This window comes from Suncus etruscus, chromosome 10, assembly GCF_024139225.1.
Source record: "Suncus etruscus isolate mSunEtr1 chromosome 10, mSunEtr1.pri.cur, whole genome shotgun sequence".
In the NCBI taxonomy this organism is placed as follows: Eukaryota; Metazoa; Chordata; class Mammalia; order Eulipotyphla; family Soricidae; genus Suncus; species Suncus etruscus.
Window position 1 is genome coordinate 77,082,873 of NC_064857.1, and position 23,991 is coordinate 77,106,863.

Sequence of the window (23,991 nt, forward strand, 5' to 3'; positions counted from 1 at the left end):
ATGATTACTGGTTCCTTTCTCTCCATGCAGGCTGTGTGTAAGAATTATGGAAAGGTGTGACACCCAGAAAATAGAACTTTATAAGTTCTATAAGTTTTTCTGTAAGTTTTATAAGAAAGTGTGTGAGCATGTGGATGGGCACCAGATTGTCCTTCCAAATACGATGGGGTGCCACTGTCAGATCTGTTGTGACTTTATCAACATTATAGTAACAGCAAAGAGAAGGAAGGTGTAAAAACTTCCCAACAAAAATTATACTTGCTATGTCCTTGTTATATTTTGACTTTGAGGCAGGCAAGCAGACATGAAGGGAAACCTCTCCCCTAACCCAATACACCTTCACACACACACACACACACACACACACACACACACACACACACACACACACAAGTAATGAATTTTTGAGACTTAGTAGAAGTTCTTGAGATACAATAAAACCAAGAGATGGGATTTGAAGGAGTTAATTCTTTTAAGATAAAGCTTCATCTGGCCTGATTGCAAACCCTGAGAAGCCAGAAGCCCCTACCAAAAGTCTTCAGCCAGAATAAAGACCAGGAAAGAACTATCAAAATCTCTCAGTACCCCCACTGGTGACTACCTGACCAAAAGACCCTTATCTAGATGGAAAGCTCCACTTGGGCAGGTTCAGAAAATACTTATAAAAAACAACTTTAAAGAAACAAGATGAGTACATGTTGCCTAGGTACATGGTGTCCATGCATCTGTCATGTACATCTTGCTCTCGAGACGAGGACTTCATACCTTCACACTGGAATATGTACTTGGGCTCTCTCATCCTTTGGAGCAACCCAAATTCTCTCTTGAGTGAGTTACTCTCTGTATTTTCTTCCTCTATCTCCATTTCCTCATAATTTCTAAATAAAACTTGTCTTTACTGCATTGCTCATCTTCTGACATTCTTTGTTGAGAGAAAGGCAAAGAAACTGGAAGGCCTGGGTAAGGTCTTGGACTGACTTTCTTTCCTCAAAGAGCAAGGCCTACAGTCTGAAATCTCCCCAGACACTTCCCTGGGTGGCAGAGGTAGGTATAGAGAGAGTGACTGATTTTTTTTTTCTTGGAGCTGCACCCTCTCTCCCAATACTTCACATCAGTCGTTCAAGGATTCCCAATGGCATAAACTTGGTCTTTCTGTCTTCCTGCCTCACTTCCTCTGTCCACAAAGTATATCTGCTATTTCTCCATACTAAAAAAACTAACCTCCATCTCCAGGCATCCACACCTGCTTGCAATGACTGGACCATCTTTCCGCACCAAACTTTTTGAAATTCTACAAACTTCCTAAAGTTCCACCCTAAAAGGTGACTTCTTAGGCAGAACCTCAAAAGACAAAGTATTTTAGTAAAATGTGCTTCCCAGAAGTTCACATTAATTTGCTGTTTAACTTGCATGATAGTTTAATATTTTTACTCCATTAGTTCATTTAAGACCTAGTCTATTTTATTATATCTACTTGATTACTGTACATTTTCAACACTATTATTTAAGAATATAAACGAATAAAAAGAGATATTTTTTCATCTGCTTTTCCTCCAATATACCCAACATCTAGAATAGGAGCTGGCAAAAGTACACAGACAAAGCCCACATTCATTTAGTGAAGAGATGACTGGAAATATATATGTATAGATATATAGTCTTGTAAACACAATTACCGCAAGCTTTCTACAGTATCATTTAATTTATTTTCAGAATTATAACATTTTATTTTTGTCATAAGAAGCTCTATGATAATAGTTATTATCAAGCAATGGTCAATGAAAAAAACAGAGTCATGACAGGGGAGGGAAGTTTGTACAAAGTCTAAACAGTAACAGTAATAAATAGAAATGATAAGGTTTCATCATAGACAAGAGGGGAGATGAAGAAGCCAGTGTTACTAAATTAAGCAGGAACTTCAGTTTGATTGGGCAAGATTTGATAGCACAGAACTGATCAACTTTTGCCTTTCCTTTTCTCTTTCTGGCACAGTGTGGGGAAGGCTGCATTAATTTCCCCTAGTATGCTATATTGGAGGGGGGTCATTACCACCATAATGGGAAAGATCATTTAAAATCTTATTTTAAAATCAACTTTGCACAAATTGCTATGATTATTTAACAAAAACTCTTTGGCTTAATCTGAGCCTTTCCTTTGATGGGGTCGCTTCTTTGAACAATTTCTATTTTGAACAGCTCATATTCAGGGGTATTGCACACATGTAAAAGCATAAGGGTAAATCTGAAGCCAATGTAAAGGGGAAAAGAAAGGATGTTCCACATCCAGAAAAATGTGCATAAAATAGGATTAAAAACCCTGGGTCAGTGAAATGAATCAAAGGGCTGGAACACACCATACTTTTGACTTGTAGGAGCCCTAGGTTGCATCCCCAACACTGCAAGGTTTCTTCTGCACTGGCAGGTGTGATTCAAAAAAAAACAGAAAAACAATTTTCCTGAGAGCTTCCTACACTTTCCATCCCAAAAGTACTGCGAGTGGAGTATTCTAGAACATGGAATTTATGTGGGATATTCCTGGATATGAAAAAATATTTAGAAAAACTAAAGACCCTAAAATACATGCAAATAAGAGTCTTCTGGCAAAAACACAATTAATATTGCAGTTTGGAAAACGATATGGAGATTCCTCCAAAAACCAGAAATTGAACTCCCATTCTATCCAGCTATACCACTCCTAGAAATATACCCTAGGAACATAAAAATACAATACAAAAATTGCTTCCTTACACCTATATTCATTGCAGCACTTTTTTCCATAGCAAGACTCTGGAAACAACCAAGATGCCCGTCAACAGATGAATGGCTAAAGAAACTGTGGTACATATACACAATGAAATATTATGCAGCTGTCAGAAGAGATGAAGTCATAAATTTTTCTTATACATGGATGTACATGGAACCAATTATGCTGAGTGAAATAAGTCAGAGAGAGAGAGAGATGCAGAATGGTCTCACTCATCTATGGGTTTTAAGAAAAATGAAAGATTCTTGCAAAAATAATTTTAGAGACAAAAGAGAGGAGGGCTGGAAGTTACAGCTCAACTCATGAAGCTCACCACAAAGAGTGATGAGTTTAGTTAGAGAAATAACTACATTGTGAACTATCCTAACAATGAGAATGTATGAGGGAAATAGAAAGCCTGTCTAGTGTACAGGCAGGGTGGGTTGGGGAGGAGAGAGATTCAGGACACTGGTGCTGGGAATGTTGCACTGGTGATGGGGGGTGTTCTTTACATGACTGAAACCCACAATCATGTTTGTAATCAAGGTGTTTTAATAAAATACAAAAAAAAGAAATGAAGAAAAAGTAATGGTGGCTAACTAATTGGTGAAAGAACACTAATGAATCAAGAACAAATTTCCACTTAAATAAATGGAGGGTCTAACTAGAGTCCAAGGTAAAGCTACCAATATCTGCACAGAAAGAGAAAAAGTCATCTATTCAAGAGATCAGTCTTTTAAGCTCAGAGGTCATTTACATTTTCCAAGGATTAGTTTACACAATGATTTGAAGGTACACTTCTCTAACAGAAAAAGATGCACATCACTCTAGCTGGCAGTAAGCACAGGGTTCTATTCTTTTCTTTCTTTGTGCCTTGCTGCAATATTGATGCATGATACCTGTTCAAAAAAAAACTGAATGATTCTCTTTAAATCTAGCTTATTATCAGAAGAGTGATGTATACATGAGAAACTGTGATTAAAGCTTAAGTCCAAAGGCAAGAGATAGACTATTTTTAAAAATATGTAGTTGAGAACAAATATCTATGATGAATTAAGAAATACTTAAAGTTAAAATGACTAATAACTATGCACAACAATCTTTTTTAGTATCTATTCATTTTTTTCTTTACAAAAAAATCTTTTACAGGAATCCAACAACTTAATCTAGTTGTAAAAAGCGAGACTATTTGTTCCACCTTCTTCCTTTTAGTACTAGCACTTTATTACATTTTAGCTTTCTTTTGATAGTGTTTAAATACTTGACTGTTACACTCTCAAAATAAGTGAGAATCAACAAATTTATGTCTTTCTTACTTTCTAATTGCTATTATACTGCTATAAATTTCATTCTCAAGAGCTGCCCGAATTTAATCACCTTCTTCAGCAAATCTGATCTCACACGCACAATTTTAGAACTATACATGTAATTAAGGATCTCTGCAAAGATCTCAGCTCTTACAAAGCTCAGTTCGACCACCTGACTGGCCACGGAGAAGAGCTGGTGGAAGAAAGTACTTGAGGCCGAAAGCACGTTCCGGTGGGCCTGGAATTTGTGGTCTTCGACAATCATGGTCACATCTCAAAAGAGCCCATGGCTAGGCTGCTCATTCAAGGAATTCAGCAGGCTGCTGGAGGACTGGATGTCTGTAAGCAGAAATCACTTTTTTGCTCTCCAGGCCTGCTGCCTGCTGCCTCCAGCCTCCACAGCTGGCACAGTGTCTCCGGTTGTGTCAAACCGGAGAAAGTTTGCAAAGCATGAGGTGCCCAAGGGTGCTTCAGCTCCGGTTTAAACATTGACAGTCTTCAGTCAATCAATTGTCAGTCATTCGTCAGTTAGTCAGTCAGTCAGTCAGCCACTCAGTCAACAGTCAACCAGCCAGTCAGTCAGCAAGTCGTCAGCCGTCCATCAGTCACTCAGCATTTGTCAGTCTTCAGTCAGTCAATCGTCAGCCAGTCAGTTGTCAGTCAGTCATCAGTCAGCCAGTCAGTCATTCAGTCATCAATCAATCAATTGTCAGTCAGTCAGTCAGTCAGTCAGTCAGTCAGTCAGTCAGTCAGTCAGTCAGTCAGTCTGGCCCTACATTGCCGGCACAGGCCGGCACAGCACGGAGGTGCCCATGCTGGAGTCACCCAAGCAGCTCAGTGCGCCAGAAGGAACCGTACTGACTGCACTGGGACTCGGCTCCTTCCACAGCTTTCCAACAGCATTTTAGATGCTAAATATCTACTTCCTGAGAGATTAACAGCATGGTTATTTCAAATTGTGCAAACATGGGGCCGGGCGGTGGCGCTGGAGGTAAGGTGCCTGCCTTACCTGCGCTAGCCTAGGAGACGGACCGCGGTTCGATCCCCCGGCGTCCCATATGGTCCCCCAAGCCAGGAGCGACCCCTGAGCGTCACCGGGTGTGGCCCAAAAACCCAAAAAAAAAAAAAAAATTGTGCAAACATAAGCGGATCAAAGTTTTCATCTCTTTTTTTCTTTTTTTTTTTTTTTAGATTCATAACATTAACTTTTCTACCTACCAAGAGAATCAATAATGGAAATAATTTAAACTGGCCCAGCCCTATATAAGCATGTCACAAAATATAGATGTTCACTATGTTGGAGAATAGAGAGATTGTGGTAATGATACGTTGTTCACTTAGAGATGGCAAGTAAATAACAGACCTAAAGTCAATTATCAAGTTATCTCAATTCTGCGAAAAGGTCTAAAGTATTTTCCCCAGTGCAGAGATTTTACTCCAAGTGGGCTCTTGAATCTGTTACTGCACAATGAGAAAACTCAGAAAACATACTGAATAACGGACTTCTCTGGTGCATGTAGCTTTTCGTGAGAAATAACAGTTAAGTCATGTTTCCTGGCTTGTGAACAATTTTCACCTGTATTTCTATATTAATAATTATTTAGAACACATTAAGAAAGGTCTAAATCATGTAACTATATTTTTAAGAAATCAAATTAGTCATATGACAGCTAATCATATTAGTGTTAAATTCAGCTTATTTTTATCTGCAAGATGAGAAATTAATCTCGTTTTTATTCTGTTAAAATGGCTGAAGATTAAGAACTGACTTCAATGTAAGTGGCAATATTATTGATGCCTTTCCAGGGTAAAATGAAAATTTGTTCAAATCAATTATTGCAAGTGGTTAAACATTTATTGATAGTGTTTAAACATAAAACTTTCTTGCTTAAATGTCTTTCATACAACACTAACATATTAATTAGAGACTAGCTACCAGGAGATATAAGGTTTATGAACATCATTGCTAGAGAAGAAACAGATTTTCTTTATTTATATGAAATAATAACAGTACTCTAAGACAAATGTTTAATAAAATTTTACTTCAAAAAGGCTCATACATCGCAGAAAAGCTCATTATAAATCTATCAACTATATATAATATATATTTTTTTAATTTTATTTACTGAAACCATTGTGATTTAAAAAGACCTTCATAGTTGAGTTTCAGACATGCATTGAATCAAGGCCAATCCCACCACCAGTGTTGACCTACATCCATTATGTTCCCAGAGTGTATTCCTACCACCACCTTTGGCGCCCCCCTCCAGCCTGCCAGTATAACAGGCCCATTTAAAGTATAGATTGTTAGGAGTTTGGATCTTTTGATTTCTTTGTTGTTGTTTTTGGCTTGGATATTTAGTTTTGTTCTTACTTTTATCTCCACAAATGAACCTGAGATGCCTCCTGGCCCCCATTCTTTCATATCTGTTTCTCCTCCTTCACTTAGTTTCTTTTCTTTTTCTCTCTATACTCTGGGATCAATATATTCTAATTCTCAACAGCAAGAATTATCAAAATATCTCTAGAAAAGAAGACAACTATCCATGTCCTTTCCATTGGATTTTGGAGATCTCAAATTCATTCAAAGTAAACATAAGAGTTAGATTACATTCACTTAGGCAATTATTTTTAATTTTTTTTAAAGTTTGACTACCATGTTATTTTCAGGTATTTTTTAAGACAGAGCTATGCATATCTTTGGTGGCAGGCAATTAACAGAGACAACACAAATTGTTGGCTCCATCAGAACTATTAAGATCTCAATAGTCTGCAGCCATGGATCAAATCTTTAAAGATTACACTTAATTGAAATCAATATAACATCTAGTGGTTGATGCAACAACAATTGCAAAATTCCAGTGTGAATTATATATAGGTGTCTTATAGGGAAAAAAAACACCTGAGAGTTGTATTTGAAAGTACAAAGAATGTGAACTGAATAGTGATGTGGATACCAAAACATAGATAGCTTATATTCAAGCTACATCAGTTACAGAGAGCATGGAAATAAATTGTTTATATAGCCTGATCAAAGCAGTCAAGACATGGGAGTGACTGAATAATTTGTTCAAAATGGTAATGTGAAGATCCTTGTTCAAAACATATTACAAGTTTCAGGACAGCTACAACAAAGAATCAAAACAAGTGCGGGGTTCATCAAGTCTGTGGAGCACTTGCTAGATTGCAAAGGTCACCCACCCATGAAACCAGCTTTACTGGATTTTATACTAAGTCTACCCAATCATTGCACTTCCGCAGAAGTGAAGTCTACACTGACCCCTCAGGGGTCAGTTCAGAAAGTGCACTGAGATTGTGCAGATTGTAAATGAAATCAAAGAAATACAGACCGAAGGAACCAGAGAAATTTTTGGACAAGAAAGGACTGATGGAAGCACTTGCCAAAGCCTATAACAGAAGAAAATTTCCTGCTACATTAGAAATAAGTTGGATTCTTCATGATCCCAGGTAACAGAAACAGTGTCCTGGGAAGAAAGGCATATTTTTACTTAGTTTTGATATTTTGTTATAGGTTATTCTATTTAAAAGAGACAAGCACATAAGCAAGTAATGATTTTGCAGTAATTAAAGGTATGTATGCATTTGGGGTTACTCATAGATAAGTCTCTATAAATATAATTCACAAAGGGAATCACAAAAAAAAAATCTATGCTATACATGCAACTTCAAAGGGTATGGAGATTTCTCGAAATGCCATTTCTTGTCCTTCGACCCTAAGATGCATTTCGAGAAGTGATACGTATTGCTAGATCTCACTAGCATAACTTGGTAGCCAATAATGACCAAAAATTCCTGTTTTAAGTACAGAAGATGGTCCAACAGTCAGAGATGCCAGAAGACATCTTTGATTTGTACACGGAAAAATCTCAGCATCCTTTTTAACATTTTTAGACATATGTATATAATTTTAAACATCATTTTTACTATGATAAAAGATGAAAGTAGTGTGTTTACACACTGTTGATGTTTAGGGGTTTACACCTCTCACAATCAAAGTGCCCAAAATTCCCTTCCCAATATTTCTGTTTCCTTCAAACATTTTCACATTTCTCAGAATGGAAAGATTATTTTTTCTAATATGTCAATTATGTTATATAGTGCATTTTTCTATTTTTCTGATTTGTTAGTATACATAATGAAAAATGGTAAGCACAGAATGCAGACATTAGTATGTAAAGTCAGAAGGACTAATCTGTCCACTGAAATTGCTTAGAAGAGATGCTAGTATGATTTGGGGCTGCTATTTTCTAGGAAGAATGAGATGTGTTATTGGACATGGTGTTGGAAGTTCCTCCTAAAAGCAGAGAAAACCTACATTTCCTTTTGGGAGAAAAGTAGAACTTATTTTTCTTCATGTGAGCTCCACATATGCCTTCTGGTGGAAGCACCTTCCTGATATCACTCTCATATGATAAATCCTAAACAAACACTTAAATAATTATTTTAACAGAGTTACAACTAAAACAAAATATACGGTACTATGCCAACATATTTTTATTTTTTAAGTGTTCTTTAAAAGAATTAAGGACAACTTGTGAGAGCATGGAACATATATTTAAAACTGTGTAATTTATTTTTGTTATAACATCTTTGCTTAGAGGTATATCAGAGGATATTTTTCAATCTGTTATTCATCACAACACATGAGGGCATCTATACTTAAAGTCCATCAATTGGAAAAAATGAGAACATGGAGTAATATGTCCTAAATATAAATTGAATATTTTTCTTTTTTTTTTAGGGCCATACATATACTATGATGATCAGGAATTAATCCTGGCTAAACTCTCAGGAATTACTCTTGTGATGCTCAAGAAACCCTGTGAGATGCTGGAAATTGAACTTGGGTAAGCTGCATGGAAGGCAAAAACTGTACCTGCTGTACTGTCACTTCAGCCTCATGAGTTGAAATTCTTGAAAGCAGCACCGATTGTAACTCATGGCTGTGGTGACACAGTGAGACATTTTGAGTGTTATTCACACTTATGTTCCAAAATAAGTTGACTTTTAAAATTAATCATTATCCAGTTGTTTTGTAATGTATTATTGAAACTTTCTAAGAAATCTTAAGAGCAGAATTTTTTCTTTAAAATACTGTTTGTCCCTGTTGCCATGACCTTTTTAAAAATGAATAGGCAATTTTCATAATACATTTTTAAAATTACCATTGTGCACTATGATGTAGAAGTTGTAAGTTTATAAAAGTAATAGTGTAACAAATGAAAGAAACATTTTAAAGCCATTTCTCTCAATTTTTATATATTTAATGCGGGATTAAATTATATTAATTATATAAAATAAAACACAATGTAGTATATATAAATTGAATAATTATAATGTACTTTACTCAATGGCATTGAACTGTTACATGCTTATTCTCCTAGTAAAGCCTTAGTTAAATAGTGTCATGTCTATTTTAATAAGGAAGAAGCCAAGAGAGAACAAATTGGCTAGTTTTGTTCATATGGGCAATTATGCTATCATTCTAGCATTATCTGAATTGATTCTTATTTGGAGGAGGGATATTGGGCCATAGTCAAGTGTGCTCAAGGGCTATTCCTGGATCTTTTCTTGGGAGATACTTCTATCAAGTGTTAGTCTTCAGAAATATCTATACAGTACTAGGGATCTAACATAGGGATCAGCCCTATGCCAGAAAAACATGTTAATTCCTTTACCATCTCTCTGGCCCATTACTATATTACCCTACCCTTGTTCAAGAACAATAAATTAACCTAGTGACAGCACTAGAAATTTATAATAAAGGTTTACTTTTCAAACTTTAAGGAAGAGTTTAACAGATAAATGGAGAAACAGCTTTAAGTTTAGTTTTCTGTTCTTAATTATCTATTTGACTTGCATTCTGTTTCCTGTCATTTGACTGACTATACAACTAAGGGAGACAGTCCCAGTCATTACCAGACACCACCAGTCACTAAAACAAGTAGCTTGGTCAGTAACAAATGTGTTTCCAATCAAGTTCTCTGTGCTTAGGGAACTTTGGGCTGCTAATCTTTGCCTCTCAAAAACCACAGCAACTCTACAAGTCTGATTCTGGTTTGTGGCTCCTCTTTTAAGTCTCCAAGTATTTAAAACTTGATCTTCTTTCCTTTAAGGGAAGTGATTTTGCAGTACAAGCACACACAAGAGTCTATGAATACAGTTTTATTCAAGAGAACATTTGCCAGATCTTTCTGCCCTGGAATAGCCTTACAGTAGTCCATGATGCACAGTTAGAATCCATAAAGTAGACAACCCTTGCAGGTTACTGTACATGAAAAAGCAGAATAGGGCTGGAGAGAGAGCATGGAGGTAGGGCATTTGTCTTGCATGCAGAAAGATGGTGGTTCAAATCCCAGCATCCCATATGGTCCCCAGAGCCTGCCTGGAGTGATTTCTGAGGTCAGAGCCAGGAGTAATCCCTGAGCGTAGTCGGGTGTGACCCAAAAACAAACAAAAAGAAAGAAAGAAAGAAAGAAAAAAAAAGCAGAATAAATGGCTATCTTATGTGTTTTAACCCTGTTTTTCTTGTCTCATAAATTAAAAGCCAAAGTGATAGTACAGCACATAGGTCACTTTTGCATGTGGCTGATCATGTTCAATGTCCACAGAATTTCATATGGTCCGCTGGGTACTGCCAGGTATTATCCCTCTAATCACAGCTAGGAATAAACTCTATACCCAACAGAGTGTGGCCAAAAATAAAGAAAGCATGCAAACAAAACGAAAAAATAAAAGCCAAGCTTTCCTTAAAGCATAGAAAAGAGAAGTAGGACAAATGGTCTTCAACAGAGAGCTTGCCACTGAATCAGGGGTGGTGGGTTTCGAGGAGAGGGTGGATAGTTAAGAATGGACAACAGCAGAGTGGGATTGTGCCAGGCACAGAAAAGGCCGGATTTCCAGAGCAAAATTGGGGACCTCGGTGGAGGGCAGGCATTCACACTGGCCAATAGATTGTTCTTGGAACAATATATGCCTGAAACTAAATCACAAGAACGTTTGTAACTTTGTAATTCATAATATTCCTGTAAAAAAATAAAGAGGAAAAAAAAAAACAAACACAGAACCCATGGTCCACCATTTCATCATTTGATTTTAGTAAATTATATAAATTCTTTAAAAAATTCTGAAATAAATCTGCCATCACTCACCATACAAAAAGAGAATAAAACAAGCAAAATGGCTTTCAATTATTTTAGAGAAACTACTGGAACAAAAGTCGACAACAAAATTTCCACTATTTCCTTGACTAAAAACTGTTGTGGTTCTCAAGACAAAGGGGTAACTCACTATTTTGTATTAAAGCCAATAGGAATGCTCTTATAATGGAAAGAATGAGAAATGAATCACAAACATCACATACACACATACAACTATATATGTATATATAATAAACATACATATGTAGATATGCAGATTTTAATCACACTACTTTTTTCCACTTCTATTTTTCAGTTTCAGAAACTGAAATATTCTATTTTAATTTTAATATATTTTAATTTAGAATATTCTAAAATATTCTATTTTAATTTAGAACTCCCTCTCCCTTCCTACATAGTAGGAGTTGTGGAAACAACCTATTTGTACCATTAGTGGTTAGTGGCAGTGCCCTGCAATTACACACATTGTCCCCTTGATATAATAACTGTTTATTACTTGCCTCTCTTTCAGGTCCCCTTTTATACATATCTGTACATAATTCTAAATGTACTTTGACAGTCTTAATCAAAAGAAGCAGCATACACAAAAAATCTTGCAGTCATCAAGTATTATTTAAACTATACTTCTGATCTTTGGATTTCCAGAATAATAGAATTAAGAAAAGTCTTTTTGGGGGAGCCAGTGAGATAGAACAGGAAATAAGATGATTACTTTGCAGGTGGTCAACTCTGGCAGGATTATTGGCATCACTTATGTTTTCTTGAGTAATACCTGGAGTGATTTCTGAGCACAGAATCAGGAATAAGCCCCAAGTAAAACTGGGTCTGATCCAGTGTACCAGCCTTACAAAGTTTCTTTAGATTTTCCTCTTTTTTTTTTAAGGAGTCCTTATAAAATGGGAAACCAGATGGATAAGCAAAATAAAATGTAGTTTCAAATCAAAAAATTTCTTTAAGTTTTTATTTTTGTTGTTATTTTGGGCCATACCGGGTGATGCTCAGGGGTTACTCCTGGCTATGTGCTCAGAAATCACAAATCAAATAAATGCCTTACTGTTGTGCCACACTCCAGCCCCCCCCCAATTTTTTTGAAGTTTTTGAAAAATTCTGTAATCATTGAAAATAAAAACCAACTCTTTAGCACTATTACCAAAAATGTAGAGAAAAGTGCTCTGATATAATTATATTACGTAAAAATTACATTCTTAACTATATATACACTTCATTTTTACAAATTTTCATACATAAAATATAACATCTGACAAACCCATATTATGTACTCATTGATAATTTATCCAGTGTAACATTTACTTACTATAATTTAAAAAAGAGAAATATAAAAAAAATAAGATTTATATGTTCTGGTGTTTTGAGCTAGTCTTTTAACTTTGAAGTAATGATAAATAATAAATAATAACTAACTTGATAATAAAGAATATCTTAATAATAAAACAAGTCCCCCCTACCACTTCCCTTCCCTCGAGTTGTGCTGCTCACCCAGTTTTAATTATGGGAATGGCATATCCCTAGGTGGAATCACTGGCATAAGCACAAAGAGCAAAACTTTCAGAATCCTGGTGGCCACATGGGCTCCAAGAGGAAGCTTGTCACTTCCAAGAAAGGCACTTTAGCCACTGATATCTGCTAAGCCCCAGAACACCACCTCTAAGACATCCCAAAGGATTAAATCTGACCTTTTCACACTTCCATACTTATTTGGCCTAGCACCTTAATATCAAAAAATAAATTACTATAAGGCTTCTTGAAATTTAGTTTCATAAAGCAAACAAAATACTTCCTTCGTACATCTACATTAATGGCTGCTCCCAACTTCTCTTCAGATTGTCCCAATGTCCCTGGGATGGAGTCACCTAGAGATTTTTTTTAAGCTAAAATATACTTTAAATGTAGTCAAATACCAACTAATATGTATCTCCTGAGGGTATACTGTTTAACAGAGCAATTTAAATTTAAGCAATTTCCCCATTAGCTACTTTTACAGTCTTAATACCATAGAACAATATTTTTATCAGCAGACCAAAAGATACTCCCTGATTTAATCAAATTTGGAGTCTTGAATACACTAAGGTCTCTTCCCAAGACTGCCTGTCTGACAGTTTCAGAACAAGAATTCATTTGAAAGCAATCTCATAATTCTCTTCTTTTCTTTTTTTCTCTTTCTTGGTGTTATTTTTTGAGGAGGAGGGATTGTTTTGTTTGAATAAGGAAAAATAAACAGGATGGGATTAGACTGACTAGACTTTTATTTAATATATTTCTGTGGCCTAGCTTACTGGTGTTCTGGAAGAGGAAAATTTTTAAATTGATAGAGACAGGAGAGAGAGAGAGAGAGAGAGAGAGAGAGAGAGAGAGAGAGAGAGAGAGAGAGAGAGAGAGAGAGAGAGAGAGAGAGAGAGAGAGAGAGAGAGAGCACTAGCTTCCCAACTCAGCTACCAGTTAACTCTGGGTTATAAATAGACTTCTTGGCTGCTGCCTAGACTGGGGAGATTATTTAGGTCAATAGCTGGATGGAGACCTTTGCAATGAGCTGGGATGGCGGGGCATGGAGCTGGTAATTGGATATTTTGCACATGCTACTCCTTGTTGACACTTATCTCAGCAAGGAGAATGACCACTGCATCACAGAGATATCCCAGTCAGATGATTCCAAGAATATAAGGCTTATCCTTTGGGGGCCATAGCCTTGCAAAAGTGTCTGGGATTTAGCCTTATGTTTTTATGAAATACTAAACCAATTTAGGGGATGCTTTAAATTGATTTATCTTGAGTCAACTGAAAAGAGTACACAGTAAACTGTATAGTTTAGTTGGCATATTAGATAAATTAATTTAAAATTAAAATAGAGATACCAGGGGCAGGAGTGATAGTAGTATGTGTAGGGTGTTTGCTTTGCACACAACCCAGAGGGTTTGATCTTAAACACCCCATATGATACCTTAAGCCCTTCCAGGAGTAAGACCTGAGCACCAGTGAATATGACCTACAATGTAAAAATAAAAGATAAAGATATCACTGCTACATTATCGGTATAAGTTTTACAATATCTAATAGCTAGTGAAAAAACTATGCATGAAGGAGAGAGAAATAAGACTGTAATTTCTTGGTAAGATGGAAAAGGAGTAGAACATACATGGGTATGCTGAATAGACACTTGCCAGGAAAAAATCTTCTGAAATTAGAGGCAACTAGAACATATGGCTTAGGAGGTTGATAGGTTTTGGTATGAGAAAAATAGAACATTTTTTTCTAACCAATTCCCTTTCATGGATAAGTAACACATGAATACAAAAAAGAATGAAGAAATATGGGGGGAAAAGAGTTTAAAAGATGACAGTAAATAGTATTTTTACAGAATGGGAGAGCAAATTCACAGTAAAACAAATAGTCTTGTTTATCATTCTGTTGCCTTTACATGAAAATCCCTGCGTGTGTGTGTGTGTGTGTGTGTGTATGAGAGAGAGAGAGAGAGAGAGAGAGAGAAAGAGAGACAGAGAGAGAGTATGTAAACATATTGTTATAGGTAAATGTCAGTATGGAGGGCTTTCCCAAAGAAGGGCTTTGAATATGGTGTTTCCAGCATCATGTCCTTGCTTTTCTTCAAGATTGAATTTTTTTATTAATATATTTATTTAAGCAGCATGATTACAAACATGTTTGTAAATGGGTTTCAGTCATAGATATGTACACTTCCCTTTACCAGTGCAACCTTCCCACCACCAATGCCCCTCATATCCCTACTCCCCAACCCCCTGTCTGTGTTTGAGACTGGCATTTCTATTTCTACCACTCACTACCATTGTCATGATAGTTGTTCATGTTCATGTTCATGTTCATCTTTCTAATTGCACTCAGCAATCTTTGTGATAAGCTTCATATCATAAGCTGCTCATTTGAAACCTCATTTCTACTGTCTCTAGGTATTATTACCCTTCTATCTTTTATTATTCATAAATCTTTTATTATTCATAAATCCCACAGTGAGACTTCTCTCTCTCTTTCTCTCTCACTCACTCACTCACTTAATCACTCACTCACTCATTTCATTTAGCAGAATAGTTGGCATATCCATCCATGTATAGGAAATTGAATTCTTAACTTTCACTCACTGTCATCTCTGGTTCTAGATATGAGTAATGTTAACTATGAACTTCTGAGTGCTGAGCTCAGGGCATTCACGATGAAATTTTAACATTTTCTTGTCCCCACCCCACCCCCGAACTACTGGTCCCATCTGAATTAAATGTACCATCAGTAAATCAGAGTTTCTGGTTACTTTGTACTTAGGCCTATCAGGCTTCTGCTTCATTCCTGCTCCTATTTTATTTCATAACCAATATGAGATGGCTAAATTATACTGTCAAATTCAGTCTTACTTTGGAATGATTCATGGCCTGTAGACTTGTGAAAATTATGAATGTGTAGCTAGCTTATAAAATTATTAAAAACATTTGCTACTTTATAGACTCCTCCCACTTAAATTAAAAAAAATACATGCTTAAGTTTCCTAAATATACAGCTCCAGTAAAATATATGTGTGGTGGGGATGGAGAAGTTGTTTTTATGCTGACATGTACAAGCACATTAGGAAAGACATTTTAGTCCTTTTATTTTTTTTCCTGTGAAAAAGCATCATCATTATCATTCATTAAGGTACTTATGGCTTATACATACTTAGAGCTTGGAAACTACAGTCACAAGCATTTATTTAGTTCTTTTGTCTGCTTGTTAGTATGATCCAATATCAAATGCAGGGGAAGCCTAGAGAATCTAAATATTTTTTCACAAATGGAACCAAATGTATTTAAATGCAAAGTCAGAAATTATTCACCAAAAAAAGACACTTATCATTGGTAATGCAATATAAAAGTTCACAAGTTTATATCATATAACAAAGTAATGGTAAGAGAGAACATCTTTCATCTTTTTCAAATGTAAAGACGCGTGGTCATATTGGGTTAATGACATGATCTAATATAATAACTTTTAAACTTGTTTAGGTACATGAGTCATAATTCATGCTGGCTGTAGATATCATAAAATAAAATATAATAAGCTTAAAATAATTAGATATAGATTTTAAAACTAAAACAATTTCAGTGATTCCATCTGTTTTCCTGAAAATGAAGAGAATAATTCTTTTGACTTTGGGTGATGAGATAATAGTGTAGAGGGTGAGTTATTTGTCTTGCACATGGCTGACCCAGTTTTGATCCCACAGATGATCCTCCAAGCACAATCAGAAGTGATCCTTGGGACCAGAGTGATAGCACAGCTATTGGGCATTTGCCTTGAATGTAACCAACCTGGAATGGACCCAGGTTTGATCCCCAGCATCCCATATATTCCCCGAAGCATGCCAGGAGCAAATTTTGAGTGCAGAGCCAGGAGTAACCCCTGAGCACTGTCGGGTGTGGCCCCAAAACCAAAAATACTAAGTGATTCTTGAGCACAAAATTAGAAAGAAGCAATAAGCATGGTCAGATATGGCTCCCCAACAAAACATACAAGAACTAATATTATTATTAAATTTTAATCAGTAGGAGACACTGAAATCTAAAAAGGCAAATCAATACAGGAGAAATAAAATTAATAGACCCTCTTTTAGATTATATACTTCAATTATTTATTTTGGGGGGTTTGGGGCCACACCTGATGATTCTCAGAAGTTATTCCTGGTTATGTGCTCAGAAATCACTCCTGGCTTGGGGGACCATATGGAATGCCAGGGGATCTAACCGTGATCTGTCCTAGGTCAGCCGCATGCAAGGAAACACCATACCGCTGGGCCACTGCTCCAGCCCCTATATACTTAAATTTTTATAGTAAATTTTACGAAGATAATTCTACAAATTTTAAATAAGACATTACAATTAGTGGCTGCTACCTGTAATATATTACAGGAATAAAGTGTGTAAAATTTTCTCTGGTAGAGTATACCTCTTATTTTTAACATCTAATATAATGCATCATATACCTAAATGCTTACTTTCTTAACAGAAGCAGGTGTAACTCACAGTCTTTAATATGCTACATGATAAGCCATGAAATAATGTGAATAATTTAATGAAAACATCCTGAAGTAATAAATAAGTTGATTTGGAACTTTATTCATCCTTTTATATCTATTACCCTCAAAGTAGCCACTGCTATGGAGAGTATGAAGTTTTATGTGATGAATTTACTTTGCTGTCTATTATTTAATGTCAGCTATGTCTTGTTTGTTCTGGAACCCTTAATCTCTGAATGATTTGTCAGTTTTGTATGTGACTAGTACACATAAAGCAAAAATATACAGAAAATTTACAACTGAAAAAATACAACTGAAAACTTGATACTGGTTAAGTAAAACAATGATTTAAACATCTTTCTTTTTCATCTATTTAAAGTTCTGAAATAATTTCATTTTTATATTTTAGCATCAGGAACAGCCTTTCATAAAATCCATAAAATTGAAAGAGAAAAATCAGAATAAATTTATAAATGACACATCTAACCTCTCTCTTTAACACATGATTTTCCTATCTAAATGCTGTGTTTGATATTCTTCCTTTTATATGATAATATAAGTAAAAATACTAATTACCTTGTTTCCTTCCGCAATGTATTATTGAATCTGTTCTTACTGTTAGGAACTATGACATTTAGCATTGCAAATTTATCCATGACTTTTGCAAGCTATTAATAGCCTCACAACCCACCTAGAGTGATACATATATGATTCCACAGAGATGCTATTATATTTTAGGCACTGTTTATAATAATATGTTATGCATATAACATTCAAAACTATAAACTCCACCACTGACTTGGTGGCCTTTCCCATCCCCACTCAATATCCTTCTAGGTCAGTTCAGTTCTGTAGACCAGTTCTCAGTCTTTGGCCACTTGGCCATTAGCTATTTCCTTTTCTTTCTATATATGAGATCATCCTATAACTGAACTTCTCCTTCTGAGATTCTCTCCGTTAGCTCCTCAAATACATCAATATCAATTCAATAATGGAATGGGATAAAAACAATGAAATAGTTCAGGTGAGATTTATTATGTTAATCCAGAAATATATAGTTAATCTGTCAGATTTGTTGAGCTACTGTCACTAAAACCATGATGTTTTTCACTGATCAAAATGTTTCTAAAGAGATGGGCTTCAAGATTTTATTCATCAATCAATATATCTATATGTGGCATCTACTACATGACATAATACATTTTTTGGAATGCTCTTGGATGTTCACAGTGGAAACATGAATACTTGTGATTCTAATTATAGGGAGGCACTGGTCTAGATGTAACAATGTAGCTATAACATGATATAACATTTTTGCAGTGAATATTTAAGCAATGAGAAGAAAAAAGCAAATATTTTCTGGCTCACTAAAAAGCTCCTTCATGGAGTTTGTGATATTTTAAAATGCTACCAATGATAAAATTTCAATTATAGAAATATCAGAATATTTAGGTAACTGGAACAAGTTTTTTTTTTTTGACTTTGGGTCACACCCAGCAGTGCTCAGGGTTTACTTCTGGCTCTAAGCTCAGAAATCACTCCTGGCAGGCTCGGGGGACCATATGGGATGCTGGGATTTGAACCACCTTCATTCTGCATTCAAGGCCCTACCTCCATACTATCTCTCCAGCCCCATTTTGGAACACATCAAATTTGCCCATATATATAATAGCATTATTAATAATTTAAGATTACTTGAATACACATACATCAAAAGCCCAGAAAGTACCTGGAATAGTACAAAAGCTGAATAAGTAGTATCTATTATTATTATTATCATCTTCTTTTTTCCCATCAGTATTCTAGTTGACCAATTCTCCCATATATATGTAAACTTCAATGTTTTTTAAAATGTTCTACAAATATATATAAATAAGAAGCTAAATACTCCAAAGAAAAATCCAATGTAAGTGATCAAAGCCTTTCTCAAGATGACAACGTGACAACATGACATTTTTTATATTTAGAGCTATGCTGTATAATCATCTAATAATGTGCCATTACTATTGTTTTTGTGCCTTTAATGGTTAATTTCTTGTTTTGTGCCTAAAGTAGAATAATTAATTAGAATGAGTAAACACGATTATTTTATTTGTTAAGCATGAAAATTACCGTGCTAGTTAACTCAAACTGCCATAACAAAATGTCACAGATAAAGTGCCTTAATAGAAACTTGTTTTCTCACAATTCAAGAGTCTGGTTCTCCAAGGTCAAGTGCCAGCTAATGAGGTTCTCCAGAAGATTGTGACTGGGAACTAAGTAACTGCCTTTAACTGTGTTCTCAGTGTGTGCAGAAAGAATGAGATAGGATCCGGGATCTCCTTCTCTTTCTATAGGGATACTAGCCCTATTGTAGTAACTCAGCCTTACCACCTCATTTATCATGCCATTAAGTACCATTAAACCTATTATTTAAAGTCATCATTACAGAGACTGGAATTTCACAAAAAAAGAATTGGGGATATGGATTAATATAATTCTATTGACAGCTATAACCAAAATTTCATCAGTCTTAGCCCGAGGTTTTACTAGATCCATGTTTTATTATAATCACCAGACCTCTACTTAGTTTCATTGCAGTATCATTCTTACCACAAAGTCACTCATCTTCTCTGGTTCACAACAGTACAAGCATGTGACATCCCTAACTGAAACCATACATTTTCTAGCTGCCTAGGCTTGCAATTTTGAAGTTACTTTGACTCCTCTCCTTTATCATTCATTTCCAATGAGTAGCTGCATTGTATTGACCCATCCTGAGAAGCACTTCTCAGCACTGGCCCTCCATTTTTATTAACCCTGTCACCACCTCATTGCAAGGCCCTAATCACTTGATGGATCACTGTAAGAGCATCCCAACTAATCTTGCCTGTGCTCTCCTCCCTCCAGAGGATCATGCACAGTCAATTACTCTTTCTAATATAACCCTATTTTCATTTGATTACTTGCTGAAAAGTCTGGATTTCCCAGTGTCCATCATATTGAGTCTAAGAAAGTCTCCTTGGTATTCCAAAGCCTTTGGATTATAACCTGCTTATATTTCCAACTCCTTTGCAAAATAAATCTTCTACAAACCACTGGGATAATTATATTAGAATTCTGAGCAAATGCCTTAAAATGAAAAATTTTCCAAACTCTCCCAAAATACTATTTTATTTCAGGGAATAAATCTGTTTTTTTGTTTGTTTGTTTGTTTGTTTTTGTTAGTTTGTTTTTTGAGAGCAGGAGGTGAGTAATATACATGAAAGAGCCTGGCAATATGGTGAACTGTGTGGCTGGTGGTCATACTGTAGCATGTAGCATAGATTTTGAAGTATGCTGCCATAAGCACAAAACATACATCATGTTAAATTTATGTTACTACATTAATTTTAATGTGTTTTAGATTTACTGTGTTTTATACTATCCTTGATTTTCAATATTAAACTTTTCAAAATTTTTTAGCAGAGAGATACACATAGGGACTGGCTTTTTTGCACAAGGATCACTCATAGAGGGTTTTAGGAAAGTACATGAGTGTTGAAGGTCAAATCCAGATGGCCATATTCAAGTCAAGTTCCCTACCTACTATACTATAGTTCTGGTCCCTCACTGGACATTTTTTACACGCAAACTTTTTCCAATAAAAATTATTTTTTATGGTTCATTTTTTAGAAATTTAATCTAGCAATATGGGAGGCCAGGATCAAGATAGCACAAAGAGAAACTTGTTGTTCACTTTTGGTACATGGGAAAGAAAGTGTCTGAGTTTAGCGATGGCGTTCTCTCCTGAAGAAGGCTGCATCCAAACATAGCAGAGATTTTCAGATTTTCATAGTCAATGTCTCCAGGATCTGGGTTGATCACATGGTATCAACACACTCCATGACAATTTTCTCTCAGTTAAACCCAGGCAGTGTGCATTTCTGCACTCAAAGGTTGACCTCTATACTTACCTTGGGAAGTTAAAAGAGGTGTTGGATTATTTATTTTCCATTTTAATTTGCTTATTTGGGCCACACCCAAGAGTACTCGAGCATTAACCTAGTCTGTGCCTTGTGGTCCCGCCTGGCAGGATACTCAGGGGTCAAGATAGTGCCAAGGATTGAACCCTAGCTTTGACAAACCCTAGGCATGACAAACATGCCCTGCCCTTTGGACTATCCCCTGCAGTTCCAACTCAGAAATTTTGTACTGAGATACACATTATAACGTGCCGGATTGTGCGATACTTAAAGAGATTCAGTATAAAGGAGATGGCATATATCATGAAGGTCACTGGGAAGTATTGATATTTGCAGATCAATAGTTGAAGTTCAAATTCCAGTAGGCTCAAGATGCAAGAAGAATCAATATTTATTCTGAAACCTAAGACCAGAAATGACCAATGTCCTCCTCAGAAGATTTACTAGTGGTCTTTGTTAACTCAGTTTTTGTTCTCTAAAGTTCTTGTTGGGATAGAAGACTCAGGTGGGAGGAGGCCAGTGTGTCTTGATTAGATCTATCTAGTCATCTTATAAAGTGTTCATTTCACTTCCAAATCAACTTAAACAAGTTGATCGCTATGTGAAATTTATCATCACAAGTTTCTTCTTTTCCTTTATTGACTTTAATAAACATACTTCTTAAAACCTGGCTCTGTTCTCAGGGGCTTCTCCTAATTCTGTGTTTGAGTAGAGTTCAGGGGACCACGAGGAACCCTGATTCAGCAAGATAAGCACCTCTTTAAGTACTATCTACTTCAACCTGATTCACAAGTTATTGATTTATATCAATGAAGAAAGAAATAAGTGTTATTTAAAATATATAATAAATACAATAAAACTGCTCATGGAGCTATTAGTTTATTTTTGTGAACTATGACAACTACATACTTTCATTTAATATTGATAATAAATATCAATGTTTTATACAATGTTTTATACATCTGCTTGGGTTCATATCTCAAATATGATCTCCACGGTTCTTTTCCACTATGATAAAAGATAGCAACCAGAATGTTCTGGTATAGAAAACCATTGCTTTTGTATGATAGACCCTAACAAACTGCCTTTTACATCATTTGCATTTAACCTCTTGTGCAAATTCACAAAAATTAACTTCATCTTTGGAGCTGGAGTGGTGGCACAGTGGATCTTTAAAATACAAAAACGTTTAGTTAGAAATATATGGTTCATTACTGTTAAATGAAGATAAACTATTATATTGACCATTCACTTAGTTATTAACTTATAGCTTAATTTTTCTTTACTTATATAAATTATTTTTAGTATTATTTATAGCATTTAAAGTGGCTACTTAGGGTCAGAGAGATAGTATAGCAGATCAAGGCACCTGCAAACAGCACATCTGGTTTCAAGTCTCAGTACCACATCTAATCTTCCAAGATGCCAGGAGTCATTCCTGAGCACAGAGCCTAGACTTAAGTCCTGACCACTGTTGATTGTGGCGTGAAAACAAAAATAGGTACGGAATGCTTTTATATTTCAACCCCTAAAAAGGGGATGTTTTTCTCTCTACAATGGTGATAAGGTAAAGCATTTTCATATAATTATTTTAAAAATCTCTCAAACATATCCTTTTTCAGAAGGCCTGTTAAGTCTTACATGAATGTGAACAGATTCTTTACATACATTATTTTCACTATGATTTTTCTAGGCTAGATGATTCTTATAATTGAGGAAACAATAAGCAACCCTACTGTATCTGCTAATGCTTTCAAATTCCTCCCAGAAATCATTATTCATATTTGTAAGACATTAAATATTCTTTAATACCAGGCAATTGATGGAGTTCAAGACTTATATCTTGGAAGCATGACATCGGACATATTAAATATCTTTTTTTTTTTTTTTCAGTAAAATAATTTTATTTTTTTATTTTTTCTTTTTAAGATTATTTTTTTTCTCTTTATTTGGATATCTTGATTACATAAATGATTGTGATAAGGTTTCAGTCCTATAAAGATCACCCCTCTTCACCAGTGCAACATTCCCGCCACCAAAGTCCCAAATCTCCCTCCATCCCACCCCACCCCCACCTGTACTCCAGACAGGCTTTCCAGTTCCCTCATTCATTCACTTGATTATGGTAGTTCTCAGTGTAGTTATTTCTATAACTGTGCTCATCACTCTTGTGGTGAGCTTCATGGAGTGAGCTGGTGTTCCAGCTCTCCTCTAATTGTCTCTGAGGATTGTTACAAAAATGACTTTTATTTTTCTTAAGACCCATAGATGAGTGAGACTATTCTGCGTCTCTCTCTCTCCCTCTGACTTATTTCACTGAGCATGATAGATTCCATGTACATCCATGTATAGGAAAATTTCATGACTTCATCTCTCCTGACGGCTGCATAATATTCCATTGTGTATATGTACCATAATTTCTTTAGCCATTCGTCTGTTGAAGGGCATCTTGGTTGTTTCCAGAGCCTGGCTATTGTGAATAGTGCTGCAATAAATATAGGTGTGAGGAAGGGGTTTTTGTATTGTATTCTTGTGCTCCTAGGGTATATCCCTAGGAGTGGAATAGCTGGGTCGAATGGGAGCTCAATTTCCAGTTTTTGAAGAAACCTCCATATCGCTTTCCATAGAGGCTGTACTAGACGGCATTCCCACCAGCAGTGGATAAGAGTTCCTTTCTCTCCACATCCCCGCCAGCACTGATTGTTCTCATTCTTTGTGATGTGTGCCAATCTCTGTGGTGTGAGGTGGTATCTCATCGTTGTTTTGATTTGCATCTCTCTGATGATTAG

At 35.7% G+C, this 23,991-nt stretch overlaps 1 protein-coding gene across 1 annotated transcript in view; it reads right to left on the minus strand.

Annotated features, from left to right (window-relative positions):
* Positions 1-4,883: 4,883 nt before the first annotated feature.
* Positions 4,884-23,991, minus strand: part of LOC126020223 (netrin receptor DCC-like) — a 504,403-nt gene continuing 485,295 nt past the window's right edge. The window contains exon 3 of the mRNA XM_049781677.1: positions 4,884-4,975. Coding sequence (XP_049637634.1) covers positions 4,884-4,975 — 92 coding nt within the window. The remainder of the gene's footprint in view (positions 4,976-23,991) is intronic.